This window comes from Sciurus carolinensis, chromosome 4 (genome assembly GCF_902686445.1).
Source record: "Sciurus carolinensis chromosome 4, mSciCar1.2, whole genome shotgun sequence".
Lineage (NCBI taxonomy): Eukaryota > Metazoa > Chordata > Mammalia > Rodentia > Sciuridae > Sciurus > Sciurus carolinensis.
Window position 1 is genome coordinate 79,532,016 of NC_062216.1, and position 26,753 is coordinate 79,558,768.

The 26,753-nt window shown below is 40.8% G+C and overlaps 1 protein-coding gene across 5 annotated transcripts in view; it reads left to right on the plus strand.

Moving 5' to 3' along the window:
* Nucleotides 1-26,753, plus strand: part of Etv6 (ETS variant transcription factor 6) — a 219,141-nt gene that overhangs the window by 183,654 nt on the left and 8,734 nt on the right. For all 5 annotated transcript variants that reach the window (XM_047549040.1, XM_047549041.1, XM_047549044.1 and 2 more), the window contains 2 exons: nt 2,932-3,066; nt 17,767-18,312. In XM_047549040.1, the coding sequence (XP_047404996.1) occupies nt 2,932-3,066; nt 17,767-18,312 (681 nt within the window). The remainder of the gene's footprint in view (nt 1-2,931; nt 3,067-17,766; nt 18,313-26,753) is intronic.

The following is a 26,753-nucleotide window of genomic DNA, read 5'->3' on the forward strand; positions in this document are numbered from 1 at the left end:
TCCAGTCACATTCCCTGATCAAGCCCCTGATTGCTGACTAAACATGTCTGTGAATGGATTGTTCTAGTCATGGTCACACTCTAAAGTCTTAAAATTAGCTTTTTTTCTGGCCAAGCACCTGGGGCTTGAGTTCATGTTCACTTGATAACCATCCCTAATAGACAGCATGTATGACTGTTATCTTAGTAGTACTCAAAATAGGCTCACAGTTTAGGGATGAAACTGGCAAGAGTCCTACTTGGCTCGCCCTTCCCCTGCTTTCTCCTACGTGCTCAGGGAGAAACTTCACTGTCTAGCTCTCTTGGACAGCTCCAGGATGAGAGTCCAAAGCCAGCCAGCCAGCAGACCTGGAAGAGTGTGAGGCAAAGCACATGTCAGTGTCACTGTGGGCATGACCCAGCAAGACAGACTGAGGGGTCCAGAGAGCCCATGACCGTGACTCAGATGCCTCTCTCTGTTTTCCATGTGAGACCTCCTTCAGGGTCTACAAAGCTGACCTAAGCCCCTTGAATACTAATATTAATAACAATGGTGTTGGATGAGTGACGGTGGTGGTGACAGCCATAGCTAGTGTTTGCTGAGCACTTACTTTTTGCCTGATGCTGCACTGAGCTTGTTGCTATTGACCACATCACTCCATGGAACCCTGCCAAAAATCCTGCAGAGTAGATGCTGATTACCATCTTCTAGATAAGGAAACTGAGTTCTGGAAAGGTTAAGGGACTTGCCTAAAGAAGCATCAGTCAGGCTCCTGAGCATAGGCTGAGCCATTCTGTTCTCTTGACTTGCTTCCTTTATGCACAGAGAAGAGTGGCTTCCTCCCCTCCAGTCCCTGTTCTAGCCCCCAAATTTGCATTCTTCAGAGAAGTCCAGAGACTTGCTCAAGGTGACCTGATGCCTAGGCTGCTGCATTCACAGTCTGCGCCCCTCACTGCATCTCAGCTGCCTTGCTGTGTGAACAGCCTCTAACACCCTCACAGACACTAAATTTATATTTCCTGGCCTCCCCTTCCAAAATGGATACACTAATTACAGACCATTTTTTTTAGTAATAGTAATCATCAGGAACACATTTTTTAATGTTTTCATTTTCTGTTCTGCAACTACCAAAATAAAACATTGATCAAACCCACAGGATCAAAACCAGCAAGTGTGAGGCCATGTAAATTAGGAAAAGTTCAGGAAGACATTACACTAAACCAAAAAAAAAAAAAAAAAAAAAAAAAAAAAAAAAACACCAAAGTGTTGATTAGGGACTTATTTTTATATGAGATTAAAATACGAATCATTAAAATAGGACTGTATTTTGGGCTGCGCATACCCATCTCATCAGAGCCATCACCATGACTACTAGACTTGGAGTCCATGAGTGCCAAAGCCCTTCCCAGCTCTCAAACATGGCCACATGTACCAGGTCCACCCTCATCCGTGGCATTTCCAAGTGTGTGATCAGAACACCTTTGCATTTTCCTGCCTGTCTCCTTTTAATGAAGCACCCAAGAGATGGGGTATCTTCATCTCTTTGAAACCTTTATTTAATCAAAATAGTAAGTAGTGACAGTAAGTTACACTAATAGCAACCAAAGTTCAAAGGTGGAGGAAGGAACAAAGTAAAAGCAAAGTCACAAAGTTCCCCCAGGAATTGCTGGGGATAAAGTAGCCATGGAACTACAGTAGAGTGGAGATTTTCAGAAAGAAAGAAATTAGTATGGAATTCAGGTTCATGCTGAATTTAGAGGAAAAAATAAGATAGCAATATCTATAGCTCAAAATATGCAGTTAAAGTTGTTAATTAAAGTATCTTTAAAAAATGACTAAAATTAGAAAGAAAGGCCCATTGTTTGGTACAATTGTTGACTGCATATCTCTGTGTGGGCAAGGGTGGCGGGGGGACAGTTAGAGGCCTGCAGCATTTTAAAGATTAATCACCCACCCTTATAGGGTTTTGAAGCACCCACCTGCTTTTTGAATTTGGATCTAAGCCAAAGGGGTGGACCAGACCATGACAGTTACTTTGCTAATTAACTATTCGGTGGACACTTCAAATACCAAGTATATCAGAACAGAGGGGCCCCAGCTCAAACCAGCCCCCACCATTCTCTGCCAGGGGCTGATATCTCAAGATGATTCTCTAGAGCTTGTAGAACCTTGGCGCAATGCCTATATGTATTTTTAAAGGAGGGAAGTATCCCAGACTGTGCCAGTTCCTTATAGAGCATCATCAATAGTTAGCACCTCTGACCAGATTTGTGCATTTTTTTCATTTTTATTCTCTTCCTGCCCAGGGTTGGGATAAGTTAGAAAGGCATATTTTTCTCTGTTGGGAAGATTTCTATAAAGAATCTGAGTTGTCACTGGAACATAAAAGATGTTCATACCTAATGACTTTGTAATTCTTTGAATAATCTGAAGTGCAAACAGATATATGTAAAAAAGGATATTTTCACAAAATAATAGGAATTAAGTTGGGAAATTTAAAATTCCCCCTAAAGTCTGGGGTATCACTCTGATAGCTATCAGTAGGCAACTTCTAAAGCAGTTCAATAATGAGGAGACATCCTTAAAACCTAATGTAGAGGGGGAAAAAGTCAGATCCTCAATACATAACTGTAGACATCATTACCAGGGCTTCTCTGATTTCATAATGGAAATCTAGGTGCTTTTGTTTCCCTTCTGGATTTGCACATTTTTAAAAACTCTTCTTATATATTGCTTTCATAATCAAAAACGTTTAATTTAAAAAATCACATGGTCCTGATGCCTGGAGTTTCAAGGGCTGTGCCCTGTCCCCATGAGCTCCACGAGGACACAGGGCATGCCCATTATTTTCACTGTGTGTCCATACCATAGTGCCAGGCACATAGCCTCAGCCCGGTTAATAGCAGTGGAATAAAGTATTCCTGTCTATCTCCCATTCCTTTTTCTTACCAGGTGATGTTCTCTATGAACTCCTTCAGCATATCCTGAAGCAGAGGAAACCTCGGATTCTTTTCTCACCATTCTTCCACCCTGGAAACTCTATCCACACTCAGCCGGAGGTCCTACTGCATCAGAACCATGAAGAAGGTACTGGACAAGGCTGCTCTTTCCTTGCCTGAAGTATAGACAAACCCGTTGGGTTTAATTGTTAACTTTATTAGCTGATCTTATTCATATAAAGTCATTTTTCAGTCAACAAATATTTATTGAGTGCCTACAATGTGTAAGGCACTGGGGGAAATGCCTAGATAAATAAGATGTGATGGAGTTAGCTCTCTGAGACTCACAATCTAATTGAAGCCATGAGACAAATGTACACATAAGAATAAATGTCCAATTATAATAGTAGGCCCATAGAGACATAGTAGAAGGGGAGGTTATATCCAGGCATAGGAAGCAAACTCAGCTTCATAAAGGAAGAGTCTCTGGAGAATTCCTTGAAGGTCCAGCAGGGTTCTGATAAGCAGTGATGAAGTGGAGAACTTTGTGAGCAGAGAAAATGACTAAGGGTGGGGCTAGACCTTGAAATGCTGCAGTTAAATGATGGGGCAGCACTTATCTTGCCCCACCCACCCTTTCATTGTGAAAAATTTCAAATATATATACATATATATGCATGCATATAGATGTGAATACACACAGACATATATATGTGTATATATATGTGTGTGTGTGTGTGTGTGTGTGTGTGTGTGTGTATACACACACACATTCCAAATAGAGCAAATAAAATACATAGAGCCCTGCGAGCCATCACCCTCTGCAGCAGTGATCAGCATTTTGCCTTTGCAAAGCTAATTCGAGGAGGTGAGATTGAAACCAGAGCATGGAGCACTGAGATTTCCAGGCTGTTGAGGAAAATCATGGGGAGTGATCAAGATTTTTGAGCAGTGGGTAATTAAACAGGGGAAAGAAAAAACCTGAACCCTGTGGACTTGGTGTTGGGTTGGGGCTTCTTCATTGTGCTTGGGAAGCCCTGTGCTCAATGTCAGGGCTTCTCGCAGATGTCTCCATTGCTGCTTCTCTTGTGATTCACAGGAATCATAAAAGCACTCATGGACAACATGAAACCAGAATTGCACTGTTGTCCTGGATGTAATCTGAGAGCAGGTGTTCAGGTATAGAAACCAGGTATCAGTCTTTGAGCCTGATTCCACAGAAGAGCTGAGTGTTTGGTAGCATCCAGTGCTGAGTCTCATCTCTGAGGGCCACTGTGTCCACATTCTTCCACCAGGTAGATAAGGCAACAGACATGAACGTGCAATACTTTCCTTAGCACCAGATTTCTAGGGCCTCACCTACCCAATCCTTGGAGGATTTCATTAAACTGATTGATCATCCCCAAGAGCAGAACTAATATATTTGTTAAGTTTCACCAAAGAGAGCCTGAGTCCAGGGGCCCATGTGGCCTCCTTGTACCAGCATCTCACAGCAGGTTCCCTCACTTCCATGAAGGAGAACAATAAACGAGCATTTCTGGCACAGTCCCTGCATCTTTCTCTCATCCTTTCTTCCCCTGACTCTACCCTTGCTAAATTTAGCAGCTTCTGCCTCCTCCAATTCAGTTTTTATGTTCTTTTCCTCTTTTTGCCATGTTCATTTCCGGACTGCATAATAACCAACAGTCACTGTAGAAAAGAGGAGGTGGGTTTACTGAAGCTTGACATTGTCAAGAATTATATTACCTAGCCTGCTCCTTCAGATACGAAGAATGTGTGATGGGTACCCCTCGCTTCTCTTATTATTAAAAAAAATCCTATTTGGAATTTCTGTCCCCATTCTATTCCCAAATATGATTGGAGGCATGTGGTCTTGCCCTATCACAAATCCTTCCTCCTTTCTCCTTGGCCTGATAGGTATGTTTGTTGTTCTCATTTGCAGGAGCTCATCAATAGAGAAAGCTGGCTTACCCTGAGAGCTACTCTCAAACCAAGTAAATACAAATGTGCCAGCACATAGGCTGTAATGAGCTGTGCTCTCAAGTATCATTTCGGTGGTGAGCTCAGTAGGTAAGAAAATGGAGCTAATGAGGCCAAGGTCAAGGGCTTCATCGCCCTGCAGACCGGGTGGATCTGCTTCAGAACCAGCCTTAAAATACCTACTGCATTCTCAGAGACCGGTCCTTAAAGCTGAAGCCAGGAAGCAGGATCTGAGAGCACATGCCCTGCCCCTTTGTCTATTTAGATGTGGTGAACAGGTGGACACAGCAAGGTGGAAGCATAGGTCTCTGTGAGGTGGTATCAAATGAGAAGAGCCATCCAAGGCACAGGGGTGATGTGAAGAGATCACCCCCAGCCACCACCAACTTTTAGATACATGGTGCCTTGATGTCAGACAGACCAAGTAGAGCAGTGAATGGGGTCAGTACATGTGCCCCACCTCCAGCCTCCTTCCCTTCTTCTCCAAAAAGAAAAACATCCAGCTCAGTATGAATTGTCTTGAGAATCTATAGTATTATATTTAATTGTTAAGGATAATAAATGATTGATGTGAGCATATGTTAACGTATAGAAAGATCTGGTCCCAAAAAAGAGTCTGTAAAGGGAAATTAGACATATCACATATTACTTCCTCAATGATTTATTTTACAAAATTAGGGGATACATGTAAAAGTGTATTAACTCAAGATGCTTTAGTGTTGCTATTGACTGGTGTCTCTCTTTCTCTCTCTCTCTCTCTCTAACACACACACACACACGCAATTGAATATGCCTTATCCAAAATACTTGGGACCACAAATGTTTCAAATTTTAGATTTTGTAATATACATAGTGACATATCTTGGGGATGGGACACAAGTCTAAACACAAAATTCATTTATGTTTCATATTTACCTTATACACATAGTCTGAAGGTAGTTTTATACAATCTTTTTTTATCTTTTTTTGCAGTGCTGGGGTTTGAACCCAGGGCCTTGTGCTTGTGAGGCAAGTGCTCTACCAACTGAGCTATATCCCCAGCCCTGCAATCTTCTAAATAATTTTAAAGTTTTGATTTTACACAGTTTACCAGGGTCCCTGCATTTTGGCTGCATCTTGTCATGTGAGATCAGGTGTAGAATTTTCTACTCGTGGCATCATGTCAGCACTCAAAAGTTTTCAAACTCTGGAACACTTTCAGTTTCCAATTTTGGATTAGTGATGCTCAGCCTGTATATGAATGAGAAAACAGGAAAAAAATGGAGCCTGCAGAAAGGACCTGACTCTGCTCCTGAGCACCTAGCATAGAGAGGCCTCAGAGTGAAATGTAAACGGGGGTTTCACCCAACCCCACCCCACCATTGACCCAATCCACCACCAACTTAACCAGTTCACACATTCTTACAGTCACGATGGCATTTACATCACAAAACACATATGTCTTACTTAATCTAGCAAAGCTCCCCCACAAATACTCTAGGTGAGGCATTATCTTGAAATCTCACCTTCCTTGCTAGCAATCATGTGGCAACACCAGAAACTAGGAAGCCAGTGTCAGCTTCTCCTTCAAGTCCTAGGAAGGATGATCGTACTGATTCAAACCCTTTACTTTGTAAACACTCGATATCTCTATAATGTACTCTGGTCTAAAATCCTGTCAGGCCTTGAGCAGAGCAATCATCAGATTACTACATACATCCAGGAAAACCAGTATTTCCACTCTCTTCTCTTATTAGTTATGGAAAGGGAGGGGATGTTATATAATTAGGTCAACCTTACAGTGTTTCTTCTGTACTGAGACACATAGGACAATGACCCAGGGCTTCATTATGAAGCCCATAAATCAGAAGCATCCCAGACAAATGGAATGAGTGTGTATGTGTGTGTGTGTAAATTGCTAAAGGGTGGGATCTAGAAGTCAGAAAGTCAGGTTCAAATCCTCCTTTCTGCCAGTACTAATCACAAAGCCAAAATTTCTCATTTTCTTGGCCTTCAGTTTTCCCAGTTATAGGATGGGGGTTAGACTAAACAGTGTCTAAGATCTGTGACAGTTCCAAAATCATAACATTATGTCCAAGCGGTGTGAAGGTCAATAACACACATTCTTCACCCTCAGGGTCTTAGGCAACTGAAATACAGAAAACCATGATAATCCTGCTGGGCACTGCTCAGGAATAGTAGAAAACCTCTTCTGTTCTCATTTGTTGCACCTTATTAAGAGCTTCTAATAACATGACCCCTCTCAGCAGCCAAACCAAGAGTGGCATCGTTCATTTCATGATGAAAAGCTCAGTTTAAGCAGATTTCTTTTCTTTGACTATTATGACTCATTTTATCTGCATAATGAGTTAGATGGGGGCTGGGTGCTTATATAGAAAGGAGACAAAATAAACAACACTGTGCTTCTCACACAACCCCCACAAGGCATAACATCTTTAGAAATCTTGGACCCACAAGTGATTATAAAATATATTTATTTTACATATATTTGTAATGACAACTTCTTTTGATAGCTTAGTCCACATTTAATTGTTTTCAGGTCCCATGAAGCTAAAAGGAACAACTTTCATAGACTTTATTCCAAAATACATATTCAGTTGCCACTGATAATTTGGTGTTGGGACTACTTTTAGCAATTCCCTAAAAGCTCTTTGGGCCATATGAAATAAGCTTCCCATCAGTCTGAAGTCACTGAATGGGCCAGCTCCACAGAGTGAGCCCTATAAGACAGGACAGACATACAGTCTATAAAGAGAAGACTTACATAAAAATGTCTATTTCTCTCACATTCTCTTCCCGTCACCTCCTGTGGGGACCCTCCTATCATTTGGACTCTCAGTCTCACCCTTTCCTTTGCTCCATCTAAGAGACTATTATGGGGGGGGGGGTAATTTTTAATCAATTTAACGTAAGAATGTTCACACATGGGATGCTGTGATTATCTCTGCAACAGTGGATGCAGATTTAAGGGGGGCAGTTCTGTTCTTGTGGCAACTTTATTCACAAGGTAGATGTGGAAATCTTAAGCATATTGAGAAATGTCAAGCATTGAAATACTGAGGGGCTCAGTTTTCCTTACATCTAGCATATGGGAATGGTCCAGATGGTAGAGAGAAGTCATTTCTTTGTCGGGGGCAGAAGGGTCACATGCATCCTGTGATGGCCCACAGAAGTTTTCTTCATGTGATTGCCATCTTGAGGGAAATGTTACTCCTCCCACCTCAACCACCATCACCAAATCCAAGTGCCCAAATACTTCATTGGTAGAAGGAAATCTTTTACAATTTTAATGAGATAATTAAAGAAGATGAGGCGTATGAATCTGTTTCATAATAAAAAATAGTAGCTAACATTTATTGGATCCTTCTTGTATGCCAGGCCCTTCTAAGCTCTTAAACATTTAAATCATTTAATCATCACAAACACCCTATAAAAAAGGTAATATTATTATCCTTACTTTATAGATGAAGAAATAGAGACTAGGAGCAATAAAGTAATGTGTCCCCATATTAAGTAGCAAAGCTAAGATTTAAATCCAAGTAGGGGTGCCTCCCTTGCTGTTTTCATTCCTCTACAGCATGAATGAACAGACCAAAATAATAGTTTCATAAAGATTTGTTGTGCAAGTGCCTTAAAAATAAGGAAAATGATTGAAAGATAGATAGATGTTGTGGAGATGCAGATGCCAACACAATTTTAAGATTACCTGACCAGGGTACAGCATGGTACGTCCCAGCACTCCTGTTATGGTATTACCAAATGTAAACAAAACAATGTCAGAGAACTTTTGAGACCCCCCCCCACCAAAGTATATCTTTAGTTCATGATTTTAAGAACCCATACTAAATTGGACAGAATGAATCCCTTAGAATGAATGGACTCAACCTGATGAAAATCTCGCAGCCTGAGACAGGTGGGTTCCGGTGCCTCACTGGCTTCTTGAGTGAAAGCCCTGGCCATGGTCCCCCATAGGAACCAGCACCTCGGTGCAGAGTACACCCTGGAAGTCGGCCTCTGGTGACAGCTGCTAAGAAGGCACCAGGTAAAGGAAGTTTTCATCTGCTTAAGCCACATCCTCCTGCTGGCTATTGTAAAAACCACCCTGATTCTCCAGTCTTGCTGGAATGGTGCTGATGATCAAGTGTCAGAGAGGTCACTGGCTGGGGTTTGACATCTTCTGCATTTTAGCCATGTAACACATGTAGGAGCTAAAGAGCATAAGGGTACATGTGTGTGCTCTGGATCCAGACCACCTGGGTTCAAATCCCGGCTCCCTGGTTCGCTAATGGTGTGTCTTTGGGCAAGTTACATAACATCCTTGTGTCTCAGTTTCCACCTGCAAAAGAAGAAAATAATAGTACCTATCACAAAGAGTTGATGTTAGAAAAAAATGAGTTAATATGATAAATTCCCCTGAAATGGCACCTATTGGATAGCAAGCACTTCATAAATGTTACTCATTGTCATTTGAAATTTGTTACCATTGAGTATTTGGGTTCAGTTTTTTCCACCTTTTATGTTTCAACAAAAATAAAATTTTATTTATTTATTTTTCCTAATTTGGCATTTAAATCTTTTTTTAAATTTTATTTGTTCTAATACATGATAGCAGAATGCATTTCAATTCATTGTACATGATGTAGAGTTCCTACCATTTATGTGATCATATAAGTACCTAGGTTAATGATGTCAATCTCATTCCACCATCTTTCCCACTCCTCTGTCCCCTTCCCTTCCCTCACTCCCCTCTGCCCCCCAAGTTTCTCCATTCATCACTGCCCCCCCCCATTATGGATCAGCATCCACATGTCAGAGAAAACAGTTGGCCTTTGGTTTTTTGGGATTGGTTTATTTTGCTTGGCATGATATTCTCCAACTCCATCCATTTACCTGCAAATGCCATAATTTTATTTTCCTTAAAAACTGATAAATATTCCATTATATATATATATGCCATAGTTTCTTGATCCATTCATCTATTGAAGGGCACCTAGATTGGTGCCATAGCTAAAATTGTGAATTGAGCTGCTATAAACATTCATGTGACTGTATCACTGGAATATGCAAATTTTAAGTCTTTAGGTTATAGACCGAGGAGTGGGATTGCTGGGCCAAATGGTGGTTCCATTCCAAGTTTTCTAAGGGTTTGTTTGTTTGTTGATACTAGGGATTGAATCTAGGGGTACTTTACCACTAAGCTACATCCTCAGGCCTTTTTTTATTTTGATACAGGTTCTCACTAAGTTGCTTAGGGCCTTGCTAAGTTACTGAGGCTGGCTTTGAACTTGTGATCATCCTACCTCAGCCTCTCAAGTTCCTGGGATTATAGGTGTGTGCCTAGCTTTTTTCTGCAAGTTTTTTGAATTATGATTAAATATACATAAAACATTTACCATCTTACCCATTTTTAAATGGACTGTTACACTTAAAAACACCACTGTTGTCAGTAGTGTTAAGTGTATCCACATTGTGCAATTTTTTTTTTACTTCCAATTCCAGTTTTCTTAGCCATTCTCATTTTTGTGACTTCATGCACATGATGCAAGCACCAGATTTGTGCATCATGTGTCTAGGAAAGACCTGTTGCCTCCCCTAGATCACCATCATGAATTAACCAGGTACCATCTATAGCACAGTTTCTGCAGTGAAATATATGTAAAGCACCAGTCTTATTTGCTTTGAGAACACAGCCTGTTTTGAAGTGATCCCTGCTTGTATTATCACCTAGTACCTGGCACATGGTGGGTCCTCCAGGACCCTTTTGACATCTTTTTGATAATCTTCTGTCTGTTTCCTCTCACATTTAAGGACAAGATTAAACTTTTTGCTCCCTACCACCACCACCCTTCCATTCTGTGATTCTTGAATCTGGCAGCAGGTAATGGGACATCCCACCAAAAGAGCAGAGTTGGCTTCTTGTTCCTACTTTGTAGGTGAGGAAATAAAGGCTAAGAGTCTTTTCTTCCTGTTTAGCCTCCTGTTTCAGGGCCTAGAGTAGTATGACCTTTTACCTTCTGACCTTGGTCCTAACTGCAACATTTAATTGCCATGGCAAAGTGGGGAGCCATGGATTGTGCAGAGGGCATTGGTGTCTCATCTTGAGTCTTCAGTTTTCTTCAGGAGGGACCTGCTCACCCTCCCTGCCTTCTCCAACTTCCTTCAGTAGTGTGGAGGCTGCTGTTAGCTCTAAGGCTTGCTTACCCTTTTAGGCCAGAAGTTTTAGGGGCAGGAGATCTCTATATGCATGAATAACTCTCCCAAAAAGCCAGGAAGTCTCCAAGAAAATTTCCTTAACCCCTAGGGAAATGCCACCTAATATCTTTGAGATAAGGAGCCTGCAGGCAGTTTGATTTCATCTCGAGGGAAGGAGGACCTCAGTTAAGGGGCTGTCTTATTGCTTTCCCCACTCCAAGACTCTCAACCTTATCTTTGTGCCACCCTGACCCTAGTCTCTATAAATGATTGACAAGTTTGCCCCCCACAGGCCTAACTGGCTCATTTGAAATCAGATCCCTTTATTTTTTTAATTCACTTTTTTTGGCTGCTTTCTTGAGATGAAGGAAACTATCCTGCCAGTGAAGAGGAAGATAATTTACAACCAGGAACTGGAAGCCAGCCCCAACTTTGAGTTCAGATGTGCAGATACTGTCTGCATTTGACCCACTGGGAGGCAGTCTGTGGAGGCAGCCCCCCAGCCCGCAGAAAGGAAGATTAAGCTTCCTTAATCAAATTTCATTTCATCAAATACATAGAAATTCTAGGAGCTTACACAGGGGTTTATTGTTGATGACCTCAAACATAGATGAATCATATACTCCAAACTAGGGCAGTTTTCTTCTCAGGCCCTACAAAGTGACATTGGCAACTTATTAAGATGAATAGGACGGAATGGGCAACAGTCAGTAGAAGGTCCTCAAATCAATCAGAAGTTGAGTCTTAAGAAAAAAGCTTCGGAGAAGAGGGATTTATTAGTTTGCTAGGGCTGCCCATAACAAAGTACCACAGGGGCTGGGGTTGTAGCTCAGTGGTAGAGCACTTGCCTAGAACATGTGAGGCCCTGGGTTTGATCCTCAGCACCACATTAAAAATAAAATAAAGTTGTGTCCACCTACAACTAAAAAGATTTAAAAAGAAAAAAGTACTACAAACTAGGTGACAGAATTCCAAGATCAAAGTACAGTTGGGTTAGTCTCTCCTGAGGGCAAGGGGATGGATCTGGTCCAGTCCCCTCTCCTAGCTTCTAGTATGACTAACAATCATTGATTTTCCTTATCTTGGAGATTTCTGCCCTCTTCTTCATATAGCATGCTCCCGTGTCCCTATGTCCAAAGTCCCCTTTTCATAGAGACACCAGTGGTACTGGATGCTAAAATGACCTTAACTAACTTACATCTGCAGGGACCCTCTTTCCAGATAAGTCCATCTTCTGATGTACTTGGGGTTAGGATTTCAATATATGAATTTTGGAGGGCCACAATTCAACCCACAGTGGGGGTAAAAGAACTTGAGTGTGCACATAAAATATATTTTCAATTCTACTTCAGGAGCCTTCATCTGCAACCTAGAGCCTTTGACTTTCGTTTAGCTCTTTATATCATTTATATCCACTGGTCTTTTATGAAACTGTTCTAGGACATGGTCCCTTCTGGAACAATGTGAAACACAGTGGAGTAGGCTAGTGAGTGAGCATTACCTGCTGGGCTGTGGACAGCACTTCCCTGTCTCACTCCTTCTCTGAGTGTCATCAGTGGCCCAGGGAAAGCAAGAAGGTGGAAGTGAGATCCTGGTGTGTGAGATACAAACTTGAGTTTAACCTCTGTAAATCAGTTATTCCCTATTTATAACATGATTCAATTAGGTCAAATTTTGATAAATATCAAATAGAGAAACTTCTCTAATAACTAAAAGGAAAGAACATAAGGAATCAGACCTTTTTATTTAGTGACCACATTAAAGTTCTGATTTATTTCCAGTTGTTTGGCAGTGCAAGGAAGAGGATTATTTGTGTCTGAAAGAGGTCTACAAAGAGAAACGTTTGGGGTCAGAAACAACTTTCAGCCAGAATGACAGTCCTTGCCAGTCCTTGGGCTTTCTTCATCCTTCCGTATTCATGCTGACTCCATGTGTAGCTTTCCCTCCCTCTTCCTTGTGTATTTCCCTCCTGTATCAAGACCTTCAGATCGAGGGCAATGTGGACGATTTCCCAGTTTTCCAGCTGGGCAACTCACCAAGAACAAACCCAGACATCAAGGCCAGACCAAAAAAATCTTCTTGTTTTAGACAGAAGACTCCTACATCTGGGGGATTTAATGCACCCACTGTCCGCGCAGCGCATTTCCTGTGTCCGGAGCTTCTCTGCCTGCCGGCTCTGGTCTCGCAAGTTTCCATACCCTGCTGCCAACTTATAATAACAGAGGCAGCAGGCAGCCGGGTAGGAACGTCATAGCCCACTCTGTATGTGGGCGCACGCTTTGCAAACTGAAACAAAGCTTGGAAGGTCTTGTTGCAGGCCTTTAAGACTTGACAGTGGTTGTACCCAGACCACCAGGAGCCTGGAATTAAATACCCTCAGATCCAGTTCTCTACCATTAATGTTATCAACTTCATCAAGTATTTCCTCTTTGAACGGTGTCTGCAGAGAAATAAATAAATCAAGCTCCTCCAAGTTCTGTTCCTGCCCGGATCCTGAGTCAGAAGTAAAATCTGAGTTGAATTATCTAGAGCACTGTCTCCCTGCTTCATTGTTCCCAAAGATCTGGGCAGGAACGGAGAGTGAAATCTCTCCAGGACATTACATCAGTTCCTCTTTTACCCTTGGCATGAAAGTTCTTCCTCTCATAGTCCTCCCAGACTTCCTAAGGCTTGCCCTAAGTGCAACCCACACACTGAGCCTTGAAGCCCAGAACATCAAAGAAAGCCTGCAGGTAACCAGATTACTGACCAACGCCTTTGTCCATTTTGAAATTTATAAGACAGGAAATGGATTCAGGAAATGGGACTTTTTTTTTCAATATATGTTCTTCATCATCCTTAAGTATTTTTAAACCTTAATAAGCTTTTAAGTAAAGAGAGACATTCTGTAAATGGCATTTAGAAGAAAATATATGAAAGTTCAAAACAAAACTATCTTCAACAATTACTGATGATGATCATATTCTGAGACCAATGAAAAGTGAACCATGGACAAAAAGTAAATCCATTTTTAAGGGCAGAAGAATTGAGATCCATGTTAGCTATAATTAAAAAAAAAAAGAAACCCTTACTTTGTCCCCAGAAGATTACAGATCATTTCTATCATAAGATTATTAGATATAGTTAACCATAAGTCAACTCCATTGACCTAGTCAGTACCCTGTAAGCATTTACATGCATTTGGGTTAAAATGAGAAAGTTACTGCTTGTCATTTCAACTGGTGTCTTTGCAAGGTTGATTAGCACTTAAAAAAAGGAAACTTTTCATAATGGAAAATATCAAACCTATACAAAAGTAGAGAGACTTGCATAAGGAAGCACCAAATACCCATTACCAGTTTCGATCATCAACCACAGCCAGCCTGTTTCCTCTGTACCCCACCCACTCTTTCCTTCACCTTCCCAGATTATTTTAAAGCAAATCCCAAATATATATTTTCATCTGTAGAAACATCAGTACATGTCTTAAAAGAAAAGCACTTAATGAAACCATAACCACAGAACCAGGACATCACCCAAAAACTGGTAGTTCCTCAGTATTACCAAATATCCTATTAGTGGTTAAATTTTCCCAACTGTTTTGTAAATGATTTTTACAGTTTGAATCAGAATCCAAACAAGGGTCTACACAATGCAAGTGGTGGATGTATCTCTTTCAATTCATAGGTTCCCATCTAGGTCCTTCTAGTGCAAGTGTTTGAGAGCTGTCTCATGCACATGCACACTTTTTCTTTCTTTGGGCTTTTTAAAAAGAAACTAGCCATAAATAGCATAACTTTTCCCTGTGTATATTACATGCTGAGTATCCCCAATCTAAAATGCTTGGGTCCAGAAGTATTTTGGATTTGGGATTTTTTTCAGATTTTGGAATATTTACATATATACAATGAGGTAACTTGGTGAGGGGATGAAAAATTAATTTATATTTCATATATACTTTGCATAATAGCCTGAAGGCAATTTTATAGAATATGTTTAATAATTTTGCTGATGAAACAAAATTTCATGGTATGGAATTTTCCACATGTGGTATCAAGTTGAGGATCAAATAGTTAACTGATTTTAGAGCATCAGAAATTAACATTAGCATTAAGGATGCTGAATCTGAATCTCTCCTCACACACTCACCTACCTTCTTCTCCAGCTACTTTAATATTGCTCATTTTATTTTTAATGGTTTGTTTTCTCTTTTGAGAAAACTATCATCATTCATTATGACCATCCTTTCCTTTAAGTGTGTGAACTTAATTATATAGCTGAAGTCCTTTTTACTAATTCCAGTATCTAGATTACCTCAAGATCTGTTTCTGTTAACTGTTTTGATCACATTTCTTCTGTCTAGAAAATTCTTATTGGATACTGAAAGTTATAGATAACACATTTTAGAGACTTTGGATTATGTTGTATTCCTCTGAAGAGTTTTCACTTTTGTCCTAGCAGGCAGCTAACTTATTAGACAGTCACTTCAAATTTGTGGAGGCTTGGACTTAGGTTTGATTGGGGCAAATCTGTTTCTGTGTTGGCTTTAGCACACCCCAAGATCCCTTTGTCCTAGAGTGCAGTCTTTACTCCTAAGATATGGCCATTCTGGAGTAATGGACAGCCAGAAGTGTTTACAGATCCTTCTAACTTGATGAGAGTCAAACTCTGAACTCTATCCCTACTGTAATAGCCTATTGCTGAGACTTCTGCTCACATCTTCCAATCATACAACTATTGCTTCTGAGTGAAATCCTTAGAGACTACCCTACTCATATATTGTTCAGGAGTCAGGCAAAAATTACAGTTCTTACATGCCAATTCAGTAGCTATTCCTTCTGAGGCTCCCTCCTTTATTAGATTTACTTCTACAATTTTCTTCCACTTTAACCTCTACATATGTACATTTTGACCGTTCAAGCAACTTTCTGTTCATCTTCTAACTTCCCTATGCTGCACAGACTGAAGTACTTTCAGGGGAAATGCTATATAAATATGAATCTCATTCTGTTCACATCCCTTCTCTCAAGAATAAAATCCCCTTCAGTTTTTGTCTGCTTTTGGTCATTCACCAATATCTTCAATTTTTTTTTTAATTTATTTTATCAAGACTTTGTAATTTCTATCTGTAGGAAGGAAGCGTAGTCTAATATGAGCCATTCTGCATTACTGAAACTAAAACTCCCCTTTATTACATAAGTAGTAACAGATCGTTAAGTACTTCATTCTTTTCATGGCACAATTTACCATGGATACCAGCCCTTAGCAATGTACTGAGATACTCCTCATTCCTTTTTACAGTTTCATAGTACTCTATTGTTAAGAGATACACTGTATTTTATTAAACAAATTTATATTGATAGCTAGTCCAATGATTAAGCATTTTGCCTTCAAGATGACCTTTTAATATTGTGAGTAATACTTTATGTCTCATGTGATAGGTGTGATCTAATGGAACTTAAAAAGCAAAAAATTCTTCATTTTCCTGATAATCTGGTATAAAACTTGAAGAAATCACCCCTTCTGTCTCTGTTTACTGACTCTATCTGATTCCCATTCCCCTTTTATGCATTCTTCGTACAGATAATGTCTTAGTGGAAAAAGATGATATCTCTGACTATCTTTATTCAAAATCATACGAAAGTCTTGACTAGAATTGAAATCAGCAAGTGGGCACAGTCTTTTGGTGAGACTGTGGCCAGAGACCTTATTGAGATGGATGTGAGATCCTCTAGAGAGCTCCATCTTTCATGGATGGATCCCTGTCCTTCTGAGCCTTAGCAGGAGCTCCTGAAGCCACACATGTCCTGGTCCATCCCTCAACTCAGCCCCCAGAGCTGCTTCTGTTGTTGAGCTGTGCACTGCTATCCTCATCAGCTTATAAATTCAAACAGGATGGGGCGCATGTGTTGTTGGGGTATCCACCTATCCTCCTTCTAACTTCCAATCTGAGCATTTGTAGGGTCTGTATACTCCTAAAAGTCTAAATGCTCCTAAAAGTTATCTCAAGGGCAACAAGATTGCCATTCTATAAATTAGGGCCACTGTGACTGCTGGGAGCAAGTTTTGATATGACTTTGTGCCCTACTTTCTGTGTGACAAAGTGACATATTATAATGAGTATACAGATTCCAGAATCTGACCAGAGTCTGATTCTAATCTGCTAACTGGCTGTGTGACCTTGCTAAGTTGCTTATATCTTGGTTTTATCATCTGTAGAATAAGGGTGATATTGATGTGTCCCGCTGAGGAGTGTTGTAAGTTTTAAACAATAAAATCCAGGACCAGGACCTAGTCATTGTTAATCATCATTGTTATTATTAGCAACAACTCCTGGAGAGAGTATGAAAATTGGGTTATGAAAATGTGAGTCAGTAAGAGCATCGAACCCCTCACCTCTGAAATCCATGTTGAAGATTCAAGTGAGAAAAAGGTAAAGCGTAGAAATTAGGCTCAGTTGTGTCTCAGCTACTTCTAGGTGAGGAATGGAATGCTTGAAGATATTCCTAACTTGTCTAACATTGGGAAAACAATTTCAAGTATGTGCACTTGAATTTCATTTAAGCATGAAAAGGGTTCTCTGCATCCTGGGGAGAAAGCAGCTCCATGCACATACACAGCTGCCTGTAGAGCCACCATGAGGCCCCTGGCCTACATGTTCATGGGGTCTGTGATTGTCTTTCCCTCTGCCCCACAGATAACTGTGTCCAGAGGACCCCCAGGCCATCCGTGGAGAGTGTGCACCACAACCCTCCCACCATTGAACTCTTGCACCGCCCTAGGTCACCCATCACGACAAACCACCGGCCTTCTCCTGACCCCGAACAGCGGCCCCTCCGATCCCCCCTGGACAACATGATCCGCCGCCTCTCCCCTGCCGAGAGGGCCCAGGGACCGAGGCTCCACCAGGAGAACAACCACCAGGAGTCCTATCCCTTGTCAGTGTCTCCCATGGAGAATAATCACTGCCCGCCGTCCTCCGAGTCCCACCCAAAGCCCTCCAGCCCCCGGCAGGAGAGCACCCGAGTGATCCAGCTGATGCCCAGTCCCATTATGCACCCTTTGATCCTAAACCCTCGGCACTCCGTGGATTTCAAACAGTCCAGGCTCTCCGAGGATGGGCTGCACAGGGAAGGGAAACCCATCAACCTCTCTCATCGGGAAGATCTGGCCTACATGAACCACATCATGGTCTCGGTGTCCCCGCCTGAAGAGCACGCCCTGCCCATTGGGAGAATAGCAGGTGAGTGAGCTTGCCCACCCCCATCATGCCTCTCCAGCATCAGGGGCATCTAACAAAACTCTGCTGCCCTCTGAGAGCCTCACTGTTGGCCTCACACCATTCCCAATTAGGTGCCCGCAAAGGCTCTGAGAGGGCAACTGGAGGCTTCTGCCTGGATGAGGTGGAATCCCTAATGGCCTGGTTAATGAGCCACTGGGATGGAGTAGTTAATGAGCCTCAGAAATGTTAAGAAACAAATGTCCTGCATCCAGCTTACAAGGAGAGTCACACTAGAATCATGGCTAAGCGAAAACATTTAAAATAAAAGGTTTATGAGCATGCTAATGGCCCTGTCCTAGAGTTTCCAGCAGCTAATTAATGACCAGACACAGCATAAAGAACCTTTGTCTCAGATTCATGCCTGTAATTCCATCCTATGGGCAGTGGCTCAATGTAACCTTCACCTTGGGAGTGGGGAAGAGAGGAAAACTGGATTGTGGTATTGGATGCAAGTGTTGTTGGGTCATTTGGGCAGAGGAAACCACTCCAAATTCTTTTTCTTCTATGATGACAAGCCCAAATTTGCTTACCTAAGATAAGAAACCAGTGGAAAGCAATAGGAAAAAAATATCTACACCTTGCATTTTTGCTAGTCTGCCAGCAATTAACATGCAATCACTCTCTCAAAGCCTCATGCTTTATTTGGCAAGGTGAACTCTTTTCCAAGAATGTTTCTCCATTCATGAGACATTCGTTGAACACGTACTATATACAGATAAATGCATTAGGTGTAGAGTACACAGAGCTGATGTACACACAATATCTTTTTGCTCAGGGAATTGAGAGTTTAATGGGAGAAGCAAAACAGGAAAACACTAACATGCAAGAGCAGAATGAAATAAGTTCTACATCTCATTTTTTCAGGGTACAAGCATTCATTGAGCACCTATTGTGTGCCAGAATATTAAAGCAAAATAGAAGGAAGGAACATTTTAGAGGGACCAAAAAAGACTGCAGGGAAAATAGCTCAATACTGATATGATTTTGCTTTCAGTAGTGGGAGAGAGGCCTGGAGGTAGAAGACAGATCTGTTCAGGTAAATGTGAGAAAAGTCCTGTCCATGAGCTGATGCTCCAGCTAGCCAGCTGGATGCATAGGCATTTCTGCAGGCCTACTTCATCTCCACCTTGACTCATTGTCTCTTTTTTATTTAAGTCGTTTGTTTCTTGAGTTTTCTTTGGTCCCAAATGCACCTCCTATGTTGTCTCATTGTATTGCTGTAAATGATTTACATCAGGAATGTTGAATCAAGAAAATAAAATAGAGGCTGGAGGCATTGCTTAGTGGTAGAGCACTTGCCCAGGATGTGGAAAGCCCTGGGTTTGGTCCTCAACACTTAAGAAAAAAATAGAAAGAAATAAAATGAGGAAGGTCAGTGGGTCTTTGGAGATGTGAACCACACCTGGAGGCTATCAGCCTACAAGAAATGACTTGTATGTTTGAAAGACTTTTTTTAAAATTGAAATATGTTTGGGATTCAATTGAAAATCATCCCCCAGGTTTGGGGGTTGAGAAGTGGGTGGGGTATACAGGGAAGGTTAGCCAGGAGCTGGCTGACAGTTCCATAGTGATGACTGCATTGGGGTTCTCATTATTGTTCTCTCCACTTTCACATGTATATTAATTTTTTGATAATGAAAAAAACAAACTGTGCAGGAAAAATAAATAAATAACAGGAGATAAAGAAGCAAAGAACCTAGGCAAAACATGTGAATTTCCTCAGATATTAGGGATAGAGAATGGGGTCAGAGTATTGCTGTGAGTAATATAGTGACCTCCTTTGTGCTTTTCAGGCAAGACCCCTTTTGTCTTCATAAACCCTTCTTGTATGGTCTGTACAGTACTACTTGACATTTGCAGATCTTTGTATATAATTCTCAGGACAGCTCTTTGAGGTAGATTTTTACTGCTATATTCATTTTATGTGGAAGGGTCATTTGTACAAGGGAAACCACAGAGAGAATTGAACCACAGAAGGAATCGAGCCCAAGGTAGTAAACATCCTTTGCCCAAGGTCAGGTTGGGGTTAGGTGTCCTGCTGCCCCCTTGGCCACTGTTCATCGTGCTGCCCTCTTGGGGTCTGACTTCCTTGTCAAGATCTGTCATGTCCATCTCCTCTGTGACACTATCTTGACCACAGACTTCTTGGGTATCTAAGATAAACCCATACATTGAGAAAGATAAACTGTTTACACTTAAGGAGTTATTTTCCCCTTGTTTAGCAGGTGTGTAAATTTTAAAACACCAGTCCCTTAAAATCATGCCTCTGGGAGTTTTTTGTTTGTTTATTTGTTTGTTGTTTTCTTAATGGACACAGCATTTTTTGTTGATGGATGCAGACTCATCAAATTTTGTACCAACCCAGAGATGAGCCTTGGTATCTCTGATGCCCTCCCTCTCTCTTTGAGATCAGGCAGAGAGGAAGAGCCTCTGCTTTTCTTTATGAATCTAGGAAGTCATAATATCCATATAAAATAATCCTGGAACCAGATCATATGGGGCAATGCATTAACTCCTTCATATGACAGAGTCCCCTAAAACCAATTATTAATGTTCTAATGATATATTCAAAAGTTTTTATATCTCCAAATATATTTATTAACTAATTTTTAACCAAATCGAAGATGAACAAATTGAACTACAAGGCATTGTTTTTCTCAATGGTCAAATGAGAGGGTTAGAGCAGGTGAGCTCTCAAGTTCCTTCCCACTCTGCAGGTCTGCAATCCAATACTGTCTTTATTCCATAACCCTCCGAAGGGGTCTTGTCACATTCCAGGTATCTCCAGATACCCCTGCCTCCCTACCCCATGCCCCTGATGTCTTTCTGAACTACTCAGATCCTTGAAAAGCTGATCCAGCTACTGGATGGCTCAGATTCCTTGGGTGATCCCTTGTACAACTTAAGGTTCTGTCATGACTGAGTAGCCACAAGAAGGCTTTAAATCTCTAAATGCAAAGTAAAGCAGCTGTTAGATAAGAAAACTGTTAGTTCCTTAAAGCCCTTTAGATGAGCAGAGCACAGAAAGAAATAAAGATGCTGCCAAATGTCACACTGATGAGTACCATAGTTGGAGGGTATAGATGGAAACATTACTCATGGATGTGGGTCAAAAACAAAGTCAGATTCCTACCATTCACATATAATTTGCCTCAATACCCTAGGACTTAGACGACGCATACCCCTTCTGTGTTTATGGGACTGGGGACTGTACTGTGCTCTTGTGGGGTGGAAGTTCAAGACAGTGTAAGTCATAAGCTTTATCGTGAAAGAGTCAAGCAGAGTAAGCTTTAACAGTGAAGCATGCGATGTGTGTCTTAGTACTGGTGGAGGTCAGGGCAGCTGCTTGGAGGGCAGCCTTTAACTGGGCTTGGAAGAATGATAAGAATATGGACAAGTGGAGATTAGAGAAGAAGAGTTCACTCCAGCTAAAGAAAACTCACAGGAGCAAACACAGCGTTAAGGCCCAGTATATTTTTTTTTCTATTTCAGGCAGAAATGAAATCCAAGAACTATTTAACCAGGTCAATTAAAAATTATAAGTCTCCATAAAATTCTCTCTTTCTTTTAAAGTTTTAATATTTCTGAAATTGGAATGCATCATACTGTTAAAAGACTACATACAAAGCTATGACAGTTTACCTGGGTATTTATCATGTAGAAAAAAGCAAAATAATTAATAAAGGAAATTCAGTAGGTGGTTGACAGTTTAAATACAGACCACAAATTAGATCTAGTTAAATATAACATGTAGCTTTTTTTTCCCAGAGGGTAGGAGGACTGTTATTAAGAGTTTAACATGTTGGAGTGACTAGCATTTATGGGAGAGTTTAACAGGACGGAGTGAGACAAGTTCCCTGGGTTCTGTTTTTTATTGAATAGCCAATGATATATGTAACAATGAGTAACCTGCTTCTTCCTGTGATAGTTTCTATTTATTATCTTCAGGAAAGGATTGCTAGAGGGTTAGTAGAGGAGTGGGAATATTCCTCTAAAAAAGTCTTACTGGCCTGTGTCCCACCTGTTTCATAGGCAAAGGGACTTCTAGCCATGAGCACATACAGGTTGTTGAGCCATGACCCTAGTAATGCTGGGAGTCACATTTTCAGTATGCATAGTCGTCTGGTCTCCCCTAGCCCACAGTTTAGTTACCCATGGTCAATCAAAATCTAAAAATATTAATGGAAATTTCCAGAAATTCACAAGTTTTAAATAACTTATTATGGTATACCATTATGATTGTTCTGTTTTATTGTTAGTGTTGTAACATCTTACTGTGCCTAATTTAATAAACTAAACATTATCTTAAGTATACATGTATAGGGAAAAACAGTATATCCATGGTATCCCATATAATCCAGTTTGAGGCCTCTGCTGGAGGTCTTAGAATTTATTCTCCATGGATAAGGGGAACTACTTGTATTGAAATTCCTTCTTGAGACTCATCTCAAAGCTAGAAACATCTCTTACACATGAAGGAACTGAGATTCAGACACATCAATATTGTACCCTCCAGCCTCTGTCCACTGTTCTTCCCAAAGTGCTGTTTCTTTCTGCCCTGGGTCTCTGGAGCAAGGATTAAAGTTGTGGCTAAATCCAAGCACCACCTATTTTATAAAATAGGTGTTATTGGGGAAAAAAATCTATTTATTTTGTATTGTGTTTCTACTTTCATGCTGCACTGTGAGTAGAGTTCAGTAGTTTCAGAGATTGGCCACAAGGCTAAAGTGTTCACTAATTAGCTATTTACACAAAAGGCTGCCCCTGCGCTACAGCATTGTTTACCTATATGGTCAGTATGCTGCAAATCACAGGCATTGTGCAGGATGTGTATATAGGAAATGCTGTCCCTGTTCTCAAGGAACTACTTGCACTTTGGATGATGAGACATGTCAAAGACATGTGAAGGGAACAATAACAAATGATGTCAGAGAGTAGACAAGTTCTGGACTGCAGGCTGCATTTGCAGAACAATCCAGAATAGTTGCAGTAACATCATTAACATAAATAAAATATGGCTATATAAAAGAAATCATGTCTTTGCACTTTTGAGTTACGTAGTTATTCATTCTTTCATTTATTCAAAAATCATCATGGATCTACTACATGCCAGGCATTGTTGTAGTCCATAGAGATATATTATGTCTGTCACCAAATGCCAAATTGTGTGTCTTTGCTGACATAAGGCATTATCCCTCTTGCTTTATGCCATCAAATAAACCAAGCTCCTACTTTGGTTTTAACTATAGAAGTTAAATCTTAAAAGAAAGATTTTAAGTCATTTTGGTTTTCTTTTAAAGTTTTTCCATTCCCTTAAGACCTGAGCTACCAGATTTCCTGTCTGATTGTCCCTTCCTTGGCCTCAATCTGAAAATTCACTAAGGAAGAAAGAGTCATCAGTAAAGGCTTAGGATCCATTCTGAACCCCTCACGTGCTATATGAAAGTAGGAACTTTAGATGTCCACACAGATTTGGTTGTTCAAAGACCATGACTGACCCAAATAGACAAAGTATTTCCTTTCTTGTATTTCTCTCACAACTTTTGCTGAAGTCTCCTGATCTTCTTGGAAAACTTGAAAAACAGTATATATGTTTTTATAGGGAAGAAACCTCAGCCTCTGTATTTCCTTGGAGCATCACTTCTGTGCTCTCCCTCCCCTCCTCTGAGGCTTTGCTTATTATCCCTATTGGAGATGGATCAGATGTGACTGGGGTCTAATGAGCCCTGAGGAGGGGAGGACCCTTCATTCCAGTTGGAATATGCTGCATGGCTCTGACTTCTCACACCCTAGCTGAGTCACTGCACTGTATTATTATCAGTGTGAACGACTAAAAAATCAAAGAACCCTAAAGAGAAGGAAGTTTCAGGACAATGTTTTTAAAAGATAAAACAGCAACAGAGCTGTGGCTAGATGGAAAATAACAGAAGGGGCCTGAGGAGACTGGAAATTCCAGTTTGTTTAAGGGTACACGTGTCTGTAACAGTGTCTCCACCTCTCTGCAGTCCCTGGATGTGAATTCCCAGGCTGCACCCATCCCTGAGTAAAGCAGAGACTGGGGTGTTTCTAGGTTCCAGCTGTGGCTGAATCTCAGCTGGAGCATGAGTTTGAGGCCAGTGTCCCCAGCCTGTGTCCCCAGCCCACACCATGTGTAAGCAGAGGTGGGAAGTCCAGCCTGTTTGCAGCTGCAGTCCTTCTGCCCTGTGAAGCTGGGAAGCATCGATTTGTACTCTTTGCCTCTGTGTCTCCCTCCCCGAGGTTGCCACTGTGCGCATATGGTTTCTGTTTTCCTAAGCCACAGCAAAATGCAAGCAATTGCCCATTGTACCTGTACATATCAACACAGAGTTGACTGCACTGGATTTGTCAACTTTTTGCTTCTAGGTAATAGCCAATCTAGAATGGAAAAGGGGAAAAAAAGGACTAGGTTGCAGATGGTCCCCTGAATACTATAAACCTGTTTCTACAAGCAGTTTCTCAGTCTCAGCACTCTTGATAATTGGGCCAAATGATTTTGATGTGGGGGCTTGTCCTGTGCATTATAATATATTTAGCAGCTTCTCTGACCTCTTCCCACTGGATGCTAGAGTACTTTCTACCTCTGTCACAACAAGCAAAAATGTCTCCAAACTGCTAAAAATCCCTTTGAAAGCATAATTCCCCCCTAACTTAGAACCACTGCTTTAAAGCTTAGTAACAACTTTTGATTCTGTATGCTATTTTACCTGTTTTGTCACTGAATGTGAAACAAATTTATCAATTCTTAAGTAATAAACTTTAAAAAATTACATAGAAGCCCTCAACCACACGCTATTTGTGATTATACCCATGGTACTCTGCTTTACAGGCCTTTGTTTAAAATTTCATTTGGGCCATTAAAATAACATAAAATGATTTTCTTAGAAGCTTTGCTGAAAGTTAAATTAGCCATTGTCCTCATACATTCCCTCTGTCCATAACTTGACCTACTCAAAAGTTTTAAACATCAGCTTTGTCTAGCATGTTTTTTTCCTTTAGAAACCATGTTGGTTATGTGTGAATTGCCCATCTTTTTACAGTCTCTGCTCAATGAGTTTATACAATGAGTCTCTGGTAGGAGACAGACGTGGGAGTGAAAATATTTCTCCTTAACCACAGGAAGGGATTTTTTTTTACAATGCCTTTTAGCAGCGGATGCCTAGGGTACCTCGCCCAGCAGGAAACAGAGAGAACTCTCTTTCTGCAATTGGAAAGTAGAACTGTATTCTAGCTAAACCCTTTCATAAGCTTCCTCTCCTGGAAGAGACAATCCAAGTAATGGACATTTCTCTAAATAACCATGTCTTGATATAGAAGGTGGCACTTTAGTTTATGAGAAATGCACTTAAAATTAATGAATGCTGTGTGATTTTAAAAAAAATCTTACACATGCATATTCAGTTGTTTTATAGTGAGGTGAGTTTTATTATATAGTATTAAACATTTTCATTGATGATCAAAGACATTGTATCTGCGCAGTCATAGAAGAGTCCAGGTAGACCCAGATAATAACCTCCAAAGGATCTAGGGAATGAAAGAGGGCATGCCTTTTATTCAGTAGAAATCTTAAAAACAAAAATAACTCACATGGCTTTAACTTCAATTGTTTAAAAAAAAAAAAGATTGGGGGAATGGTTGCGTGATCAGGCAGTTATTTTTATCATGTGGACATAATTTTTAACTAAAGAAACAGCAATCAATAGTGTTGTAAAAGCCATTTATACTCTGAGCTTGAAACAGCTTCTTTATGCCACAAAATTCCTGTTGCTACCTCCATTAGTGACAGCATAATTCAATATGTCTTGAATGTCAATATATTTTTATTACTCAACCAATGTTGGCTTTGCTGGATTAAATGTCATTTAAAGTGATTAATTGGAAGCTTGTTCATTTTTTGTTTTTTGGATTCCCCCCCCCCCCAAGTCTATGAAAGAAAAAAGTGGGCAAGATACAAATGTTCTTAAAGCTTATAGGTGAAGTCTGTTTTCTGGTAAGCTTGGTCCTTCATTTGCCATCCAAAGAGCAGATAACAACAATGAGATCCCAGTTTGATGCCTCTGAAAATCCAACACGATACCCCAGTGTTGGGTTAGCCCTGGCTTGTTGAAATGCTCTGCTTGACATTTCACTGTATTATGAGAACTAGTATGTACTATAATGGTAAAAGAGAATAGAAAAAAAGCAGTGGAAACCCTCTGCAGATGGAGATGATGTCAGAACCATGCACTGGGTGGGGTCAACCTCTTTCTTGTACTGGGAATGCTAAGGTCCACCGCTGGACCCCTGGGTGTCATTGTCCCTGACACAGGGCCTTGCCTTCACAGCTAACCCTCTGCCTGGAGGCAGTTTCGGCTCACAGTAGGCCCCTAGGGTGCAGAGCCTTC